This window comes from Bactrocera tryoni, chromosome 2 (genome assembly GCF_016617805.1).
Source record: "Bactrocera tryoni isolate S06 chromosome 2, CSIRO_BtryS06_freeze2, whole genome shotgun sequence".
In the NCBI taxonomy this organism is placed as follows: domain Eukaryota; kingdom Metazoa; phylum Arthropoda; class Insecta; order Diptera; family Tephritidae; genus Bactrocera; species Bactrocera tryoni.
The window spans coordinates 81,721,672-81,732,536 of NC_052500.1; the positions used below are offsets into that span (position 1 = coordinate 81,721,672).

At 34.6% G+C, this 10,865-nt stretch overlaps 1 protein-coding gene across 2 annotated transcripts in view; it reads right to left on the reverse strand.

The window, feature by feature from the left end:
• LOC120768094 (transmembrane protein 65) overlaps positions 1-10,714 on the reverse strand; it is a 43,468-nt gene extending 32,754 nt beyond the window's left edge. For both annotated transcript variants that reach the window (XM_040094634.1, XM_040094633.1), the window contains exon 1: positions 9,637-10,714. In XM_040094634.1, coding sequence (XP_039950568.1) covers positions 9,637-10,120 — 484 coding nt within the window. In that variant the 5' untranslated portion in view covers positions 10,121-10,714. The remainder of the gene's footprint in view (positions 1-9,636) is intronic.
• Positions 10,715-10,865: the final 151 nt, after the last annotated feature.

Below are 10,865 nucleotides of genomic sequence, written 5' to 3' on the forward strand. Positions count from 1 at the left end.
ATATTTTCGACAACTATTTTCCATTTGTGTACTCTAAATTCCCGCTACCTACAAATTATTGTCGTCGAAACCACAAATTTTCACACCCTAAAACCTTGTTCAATTCAAAATGCTTATCACAAATGCCCCAGACCTAACTGCACATGAGCGATACGCAAATTTCCCACAAGTCAGTCGTTGAAAGTGAATTTGCATGACAATTGAGTATAGGACACAGTCAGGATGAACACTTCACGAGCAACAAGTTATACATATTAGCTATATGGCGAATGCCTATTTATCTACACATGAAGAGCTGATACACTCAGCATTGAATTGAATAGCAGCAGCATCCGCAAAAATACTCACGCCTTTACAAACTCACTGAGAACCATCCTATGCTGGTACACCCAACCAGCCCTTGAATAATGCAATGTGTGGAGCTGGCTAACCAAATATTTACACAAGCCATAACCAACAACGAGAGTACAAGGCAGGCAAAAACATCTGTATGTATGTATGTAAGGCTGCCAAGCAGACAATAGAGAATGCAGTTATTTGTGGTAGGTTGTGCGCACGAGTATTCTAGTATACCCTGCAAGTAGGCAAGTAGAACAGCGTCTATACATGTACTCGAATAATTGTTCGTTGATGTGTGGTTTAAGCACTCAAAGTTGCCTTACTCAAAGTTGAATGTTTTTTGCACGACGTGCTCGACGTCGGCTCGTCTATACCGTTCCACGACTTGCTCTTGTATCGGATTAAATGAATGTGCGGTGAAATGCATGAAAAGTTAATTCACTCAAGCTTAAAATATACTGAAAAAGTACTACCGTTACGATAACCACTACAAGCGACGGCGGTGTGTGAGAGTGAGAGGCAGGTAGAGCGAAAGGATTTTGATGGCTCACATTGCATACAAATTTGCTGGTGTTTTTTGTGCCTCTAGTAATTTGCCTTCTCACCTCTATTAATTTTCACAAAAAATGCAAAAACAAAAACAGCAGCCAAAGTTCTTTTGCGCTTGATTTGTGTTTACCAACAATTTTGTTATTTTTTCTTTTGTATTTAAATGCCACCAGGTGCCTCTATTAATCACTTTGTGATTGTTACTCGTATCACGTGCAATAGATTAAATTGATGACTCTGAAGCAAGAATGTACGTTTTTGCATGCTATGTGTCCGTCCGTAGTTATGCAGCACTCAAGTGCTTTTGGCCTACGCTTGGGCGAGTTTAATTACTTTGCTTTATGGAAGAAAAATATATGTACATATATATACATACATACATTCATACAAGATATAAATATATTTACATTAGTGCGGATTTTCTTACAGGGAGCCAAAATAACGGAAAAATCGAGTATGCTGGAAATGTTCTACGGATCATTCTGAACAACTTTGCTTGAGAGAATATGTATATAAAACCGGGTTTGAGCCAGCCAGTTTTTAGATGAAGTTTAATTTTTCGGGAGTGTACAAATTTCTTCGTCAGCTTTTGAAATTTCTGAATGAAATTCAATACATTGGTTCATTTTGACATTCTATTGATCATTTGTAGGAAACGGCCAGATCGGCCAACTGTTTCACATATCTCACATACAACCGATTATTCAGATATTTTATTTTCCGGCTGCCAGCCTCTAATTAAAAAGTTAAGAGCACCTAATTTTGCAGAACTTTTCTTTAATATATAACGGGGTTTTCAATGAGAACGCTACAAAAGTGAAAGTATGTACATTCGATGCCATTATGTATGGAACTCGGTTTCTTTTTAAATTTTAAACAAAAAATATATTTAAAAAAATTTAAAAAAAATATTTTTTTCCTTTTATTTTGACTTAATAACGGAAAAAATATCCTAAATTTTAATAGAAAAAAAATTCCTTTAATTTTCTCAAAGTTCAAGCAATTTTAAATATTTTTATCATTTTTAATTTATTGCTTAATTAAATTTTTGCTTTGTAAATATTGCAAAAAATCACTTCTATCAACAATGTTTTACAAATTGATAAATCAGCTTGAATTTCCAGCGAAAGTTACTTCAATTAAAAGAGCTTAACAACAAGTAAATATAAAGTTTTGGTGTTCAACTTATAGTTTAACAGCAGTTTACCGGCTTATCTGATGGAATTGTTGGAGCAAAAAGAACTAGAGAAGCAGATAAGCAATAAAAGTACATACGAAAAGACAAATAAAAGTTATCTATGGACAAACTAAGTACTTTGTGCTTATAACTTTCAAGTGCTGACACATATACATACACCCATATATATGTAAGTACATAAAGACATATATATATATAGACATAGATACATACGTACATAAATTATTAAGTGCAGAATGTATCAAGTGTCTCAAAGACAGGGCGCCATAAGCAGTGTGTTACTATTTGATAGGAGAAGTTTCAACAGAAACAGAAAAGTTTGTCCTCAAGTACAGTGTGAGACTTATGGAAGCAGGTTTTGCGTTTGAAACTATTTTAAGACTGCTGAAGTAAGTACTTAAAAACTACAATTGAGTTTTTCTGTTTGTTCTGTTCATCATCAAATGAAAAATAAGAACAACTTCAAAGAAAGAAATCTCATGCCTAAATCTCCAACACATGTACATATGTATACTATATATTTGCACGTCAAAAGAAATGCTTACGGCTTCAAATGAATAGATATCATTTCAATAGTTTTGAAGTGGTCAAATTTGCTCTTCAAATATTTTTTCTCACATTTCATTTCATTTTTATTGAAATCCGGTTAAAATTCAGTTTAGCCCATGCAACAATAGCAATGTAATTATCATTATTATTGTTTTTGTAAAATATTTACCAATCTTTATATCGATTGATATTATTGTTTTACAATCAAGATCGAAAGGATGAAGAAAATGGTACAAAAAGCGAACTTCTTTTTTACACTTTTGCTAGGAGGTTAAATGGTGTTTTAAAAGCCTTGCAGTTGTCCCAGTAGATCTAGTTTTATTAGTGAATATGGGAAAAATTCTTGAAGCTTCCGAAAGAAAAAGTGATCTAACGTGACTAGTGACCTAAAAATATTTTAACTTGCTTTTGAAGAAAGAACATACACTCCAGATAAAATTTTACACGAACTGAAGAACCAAAAAAGTCACACGGAGTCAAATCGAATGAATGCGGTGATGACTCTAGTGTCGCGATGGGCCAAAAAGTCATTTACAATTACATATGCCTGAATCTGATGGCGGTATTCATATTGTACGAATCGTCTAACATTGATATACTTCATACCCAAAACATTAACCAAAATGTGTTGAGTCGAACCATAAAATATGTTGAAATCCTCTTTTATATCTCTACAGCCCAGAGAACGATTTTCAAGCACTGTTTCCTTCACTTTTTCGACGTTATCGGGATTAAAATAGATGAGGGGACGATTCGCTTCAGGCAAGTATTCGTAATTGTGTTAGTGATAAAGTAGACTCCTCATAACACTTGTGCAACATTTTACACCATTCCGTAATCGTGATTCAATTGAAAACACAAAATTTCAAGCAAACTCGTCGTTCAATTGTTTGCGTCGTATACAAACAGCTGCAAAAACACACTAATTGAGATACGGAGATCAATCTTCACACAAATTAAAAAAAAGGCTTTACTAATCTTTAAAAAAAAATATGCCAGTCCGGATCAAATTTGATCACATAGCCAGATTAACTTTCTGCGTCGTATAAGAACATACACTAAGTGACTTATGGAAATCAAACTTCACACAAACACAAAAGTCCCGGTCAAATTTGATCACATGGTACTTTTACTAAAAATGTGTGCAGTTTTCAAGTATTGGATGATTGAATGAAGAAAAAAGAGTCGAATTATCCGCCTCAAAAAACTTCAAAATAAGACCTCTTTTTAATAACATATTCCTGCCCCTACTTCTCACAGAACTCACGATATACCATACATACATATGTATATTTTTTTGAGAATTTTGCTTTATTTACCAGTAGACGCGATCTTTACAAGCACGCAAACAAGCTAATATCGCTTCAACCAAAACTAATATTCAATAAATTGTTCGTCAAACGTGCAAAATAAGTTTGCAATATTTACGATAAGTTAAGAAACTTGTGACAGTTAGGATTTTTAGCAGAGAAGCAATATCAATTGCCTGCTGCCAATAATCGATTGACAGTTGCGGCAGCTTCTTTTGACGTTTAAAGAGAAATGTTGAGAAACTTTATACAGCCAACAAGCCAAAGTGATGTTGGAAGGCAAAGAACTTGACCTTAAATGGTATACACAAACACACCAAAACGAAAGAAATATAAAAAAAAATGAAACTAGAGCAAACAAAGTGGCAATTTATAAAAGTAAATGTAAAGAAAAAGAGAAAAGGTGCAGAACAATGTAATGTGAAACAAACAAATAGAGTCGCCAAAACTTAGGGACGTACATATGTACATACATATGTATGTACATATATAACACAAATAACAGCAATAAAAATTAAGCTTAAGCGATTGTCAAGTAGAAAGCAAATAAGATGTTAGCGTTACTTTATCGTTAAGTCTTAATTTTTCCTCTACAAATGTACTCCAATAAGTTGCTGATTAGTTTAGTGAGGTGCGAAATGTCAATAAGGTTGAAGACCATATAACATTTGGTTCAAATGTTTTAAATGGGAGAAGGAACGCAGCAAAGCAAATAAAAACAAGAAAATGAAAATACATACATATATGTAAGCATAAATATTTCTAGTGAGGACTGATAATAATTTAAAATGTTTGAAGAAAAAAAGAACAAAATATCTGAAGCGTATCGCTGCCTGCTGAGACCCGATATTTCCGAACTAGAGATAATAATAATAATAAAACATACTTATACTACACTTATGAGCAGACACTCGCCTGCTGATAACAACCAACGTCACTGAATGGTTTCATGCTGCAGCAAGCAGCACGTGGATCTTTGGACTGCCGCAGAGCATGACTAATTTACGAACACTTTTACAATCTCCAGAGATTTACGGTTTATTTACACTCAAAATGTGAGTAAAAAACATTTACTGCCAACGAGTAAAATCTAAACAGAGATTAGAGGCAAAAAAATATAAACAAAACAGTACTAAAAGTAAAACCCGAGTTACCGCGCGGTGAAAAAGTTGCTACGTGCGAACTATCGCGCCGGCAGATTGACAAAAAATGCCACTAAAATAAATAAAAACAAAATTAGCACAAAAGTCGACAAAAAAATGTTAATATATGTTAATTGTTGCCAGATGATGCGAAATTGAGTAGCAAAATGTTTATGAGTACACAGTGCCATATGTTGATATGCCTCAAAAAATAAGCTACATACATATGTACGTGTGTATTTTTGTATTCAAGCCGTAGTTGTAGAAATTTCGAACAAATATGAATTAAGCTCGAGTTTGAAAACTATTGCTTACACACATATGTAAATATAATTATTAAAAATAATTAAAGCCTAAAATAAGATCGTTCACTATGTCATTTATTTTGATGACAACAGCTGATCTTCTTGAATTCTTTCAGAGTCCTTAACCGCTGTGCCGTTATACATATATTTTAACAGCTGAACTTGTTTGTAAAAAAAATTTCATAAATTTTTTGGAGTAGTCTATGTTTGATGCCCTTACGAAGATGAAAGATCGAAAACAGTATTTTCGGCATAGTTTACTGTTTTAGCATATTCATGGGATATTCGGCAGATTTGGCACCTTTGGACTATGACTTGTTTCAGTTTCTGAAAATTTTTTGGATGTAAGGTCATTTACTAAAACCACTTGGACCAGTCTTTTGCCAGTAAGGATCAGAAATTGTATGAATGTGGATCAAAATCTTGCCCAAAATAATAAATAATTTCATAAAACGTTTAACACAATAAAAAAAAATCGGGTTTAAATTGACTAAAAACGAAATTACTTAGATATGATGACAATGATATCAATCTTCGGGTATAAGAATTTTCCTCTTAATTAAATTGTTTAGACCAGAGCTGAAACATTTAGGAATGGTAAAAAGTAAAAAACTAAAGTAAGATGAAATCCATAGGAAAAGGAAGAGAATATAACATAAGTGAAAAGAAAAACAATATGTTCAAACAATCGGGCGATCTGTGGTCGGGGAAGTGAAAGAGAGAGAGAGAGGTGATGGTTAAGTTTTAAAGGAAAAAACGGTTTATCTCGATTTCCGTTGTTGTTGTTGTAGCGGCAGAAATCTGCCGAGTTGACAGTTGTAGGTTGTAAAAAGATCTATAACTATTGATATACAGTTTTTTCACATAACCTCAAAATTTCAATAACCAAGTTTTCAAAAGAAATTATGATCAAAAATTCGTATGGGAAATTTTTTCTTTTGTTTTAAGTCCGTAGGCTTTTACATTGTTTAAATTTCTACTTTCTAATAGTAAAAAATTTAAATTATGTACTTTGGGAAGTTGTCTCAGAAAATGCAACAGAAAACTTCACTAAATAATTCAAAGATGGCTTTTGTGACTCTATAAAGTATGAGCTGAGTTGAGCATATTCGATTTCTTGGCGCTTCAAATACTAAACAAAAATGTTCAAACAAACCAAAATACATTTACGCAAACAATTATTTGAGATAAGACAAAATTCGTATCTGAACTACACATACCATATATTAGTAACTGCAAATGTACACAGTACGTACACGCATACCATCTATTGTAGCTATTTTTATAAAGAACCGAAATTTGTGTATTAATAATTTCCGCAGCGCTTGAAGAGAAACAAATTGCTAGTATTTCATACTCGTTGCCGATATTCACATATGTATGTACATACAAAAGTGTGTACAAAATGCATAAGCAACCGAAAAAACGAACATTTCTATGACTTTAAGTAATTTAAGAATTTCTAGTAGGAATACAATTGTATCTGCAAATGCCTTTTTGTTATTATTCCTACATATACAAAACAAGAAAATACCGAAATTCGTTGTTCACCTGCCTTGCAAACACATAAACAAGAAATTTCTGTAATAAATCCATCATTTCGGACGGCAGCGCGGTATATGCCGTAAATACTATCTAGAGAGGTAATGGCAAAGAAGTCGATTTTGTAGGTATTATTGGAAAGCATAAAGCGCAAAGTCATGTGTGTACATTGAAAATACATTAAAATTCCCCAAATTCCTGTATATAAGATAGAAATGCTGAACATACACACATTTATACATGCGAGATCAATATATAAACGTAAAATGTTTACAATATTATGTATGTATACACATTATATATGTACAATTGTATGGTTGTAGCAACGAGATAAAATTATATGTATGTACAATTGTATGGTTGTAGCAACGAGATAAAATTATATTTATCTTTATTCACTCTGATTAATATTCAAAGAAAGTTTTTATGTGTGTCCATTTTATACGCTATCAATCTTCTTCGGTTTAAAAATCTCGTAACTATTTATTCCAATATGCAGCACACAAATTGGTAGCCAAACAAATTAACACCTAAATTTCACACAACATTCGAATTGAAAAATGTACCCGCAAAAACCCATTGACGTTATTTACCGTACGTGGAAGGATATGCAGCACACAAATGTATACTTCCTTTCGCCTACATATGTATGTACAAATATAAATTTGTATGTCTGTTACATATAGGATGTGCCAGCAACCATATGTTACCAAGCGGCTGTGCGGCTTACATCCGAATCCAATCACGTATTGTAAATCACGTGCATTTTAAACTAACTTAAGCCGTGCAAGAAGCCTTTGGTTACTTTTTTATGCTTGTGGGATTTCGTCTTTCAAATTTATTGCAGCAAGTGGAGTTATATTATATTACAACTGCGAAGATTTTGTTGTATTTAAAAAGATATTTTTCACAAATATAGTGAACAGTTTTTTGAATCCTTTTTCCTAAGAAACAATCTATTTTAATACAACACATAAGTTGCTTGATATACAAATGGTGACTATTTTACTAAAAATACCAAATATTTTTGCATATAAATATAACTACATATCTCTATATAATGTATAATATTTTATGCATATTCACTTTTCGAATATTTGATACGAGTATAAATTTTATTTCAAAATGCTTATTTGGAATTAACACAATTGGCCAAATCATTATATATTTTCCTGGTGTATTTAAAATTTATTAATTCCTATGAAAGAATACAACTTCATACTTAAGTGTAAATAAATTATTTGAATATCTAATATTTATAGTACCCTTCAGCCTCCCTACTTATAGCATGAAAAGGTTTAAAACGATCTTTACGGCTTGGTAAGAAGAGGACATACTTGGTAAGAAGTAAACAGCTACCTCTCCGACTTCCTCACTGCACGGAACCTCACACTTTCCCCCACCAAATCCACAGCGACCATTTTTACGAACTGTACGAAGGAGTATAGACTCTTACTTAATATTAAAGTCGATGGCGTGAAAATTCCGACTGTCAATAACCCTAACCTAATATCATGGGGGAAAGACAATAAAACGTTGTTGGCAACATACAAGGCAATCGGCCGGCCGGTCCTCAACTACGCAACACCTATGGTCGCCTGGATGCAGTGGTACGCAGATGAGGAAACTCGAGACCTGCCACAATACTGCACTCCGGACCACGACGGGATGCCTTTTGATGTCTCCTATCGAACACCTACACAGTGAGATGCTTGAAGCGGAAAAGCCTCCTAGGAGCATCAAAAGGTCCTTCCTTGACTTCGTCGACCACGTCGTACAGTACGCCGACCGGACCTCGGACGCAACTGACTTTCGACAGGTACTGGCCGCCATTAACACCTTCACCGACTCCCTTCCCGTGAGTGGCGTTCTTGGAGTCAAACCACCACTCATCACAGACGAAGAGCTCGAGTTGCCGTGAGAAATGCGAGTGACCCTAGCGCAGCTTCGTACTGGATATTGTTGCAGGTTAAACTCCTACTTATCCAGAATAGGCCCAGACATACCCAATGTATGTCGTGCATGCAATGAGTCTCCGCATGACACTGACCACCTCTTTGGATGCCCCCCACTCATCTAACACCCTTTTCCCTTTGGTCCGGCCCCGTCGAAGCAGCACGTTTCCTGGGCCTCCCGTTAGATGACGTAGATGACAACACAGATAACCCTTACCATCCTAACGGGGATTGATAACTGTTAAAACAACAACAACAAGAGGACGTATGCAAAATTTCAGAAAAATCACTCGAAAACTGAGTGATAAGTTCGCAATTTGCAAGCAGACGGACGGACAGACATGACTAAATCGACACTCCTTATAATGCTGTCATTTATATTTATTTTTTATAGATATTTTAAATACCCTGTTCGGGGTATAAATAAGTATGAGTTTGGTTTTCCCTGGATTTATTTAAAAATAAATTTTATGCATAGTTCATTCAGTGCTTCGCGTAATTTTATATTTGCATATATGTACTTATATATGTATGTATGTATATGTACTTTGTATATTATGAATTTACATTGACTAAATGTTGAATATTTAAACGAAACGTATATATTTTGTAGCTTAAACAACAAACAAATCATAAAACATAAAAAATTTAGCAAAATAATATAAATGCCTTTGTAATCAGTAAATCAACCAACTGCAAAACATTTCCACACAACGATTCTGCATCATTCGCGTAGGACGTACATACCTTCATAGCCCGCCCGTTGGCGATCAGAATCATACTTCGCTAGCGCATTCTTGATAGCCTCACGCTCCGAATCCTTCAAATTGTAGACCAATTCACGCGCGCGTTCCGAACACAAAGGCTCATGGGCCGTATCGGTTGGATATTTTCCGCGTAACGGCGTTATAGCTTGTGTACAAATATTTGTATGTGGCTGACGGAAGTTACTATGACGGTTGTGAGTATTGCTTTGCAGTCGACGGAGGTGGGCATGTTGATAACGTTGCTGCAAAAAGATGCCGGCAATGCTGGTAGCGCTGGCAGTAAAATTGTTGTTCACTATAGTGTTGGCGAGCGTAGTACCACCTACTAAATTCAACTGATTTCGCTGGTTTCCCAATTGTGTTAATAAACGTGTTTGTTGTTTGTTTGTGTGTATTTGTTGCGGTTGGAATAAACGCACACAAGTCCGAGCATATCGCACTAGTTGATATTTATCTGCTTGCATCTTACTAACTTAATTAAATATTTATATTTATGACTAATAATAGAACACTGACGCTTTTGTTTTGATTTTTTTGCTTTGTAAAGAAAGCTCGATTGAATCACAGTTTAAAGCGCGCACAATATTGCCTTTGTAATAATTATGTACATATATTAAATTTCATGTATCAGCCATGCTATGTTACTACATATGTAAATGACGTCACGTAAGCACTCCACGCGGGACTGCCACTAGAGTTTTTCTGTTGAGGTAACACAGTATCACTATTCGAAGCTTGTGCTTAACAATTTTATACTCAGCTAAAAATTTCCTCAACACTCACACAACAGCAATGCAAATCAGTTAAAAATAGCACGAAATTTCGTTGTACACCCGAATATTGGCGTTGTTGACGCGGCGCTTTAACAAAACCGACTATCACTGGCCTTCTTTTGCTTTCCGTGTGTTTACTGGTTTTGCATGTTGGCCCACAAAAGCTCGGCGAATTTTCTTGACCAAAAACTTTCCAGTTCGTTGCGCTTTTATCCGCTTTCCCACCACTTCAAATTTGTTGTCCAACAAATATGTAAAAAAAATAAAAAGTTATTTTCAGTTGAAGTGACTTTCGAAGCTCAACAGCTGTTTCGCACGCACGGTTGCATTTTTCCGAATTATAATTGTAAATATCTGGAATGACATGGAATGTGGAACAAGGGGTGTACAAATTTGAATGATTTAAGCAGTGAATTGGTGATTTTTAAATTCAAAT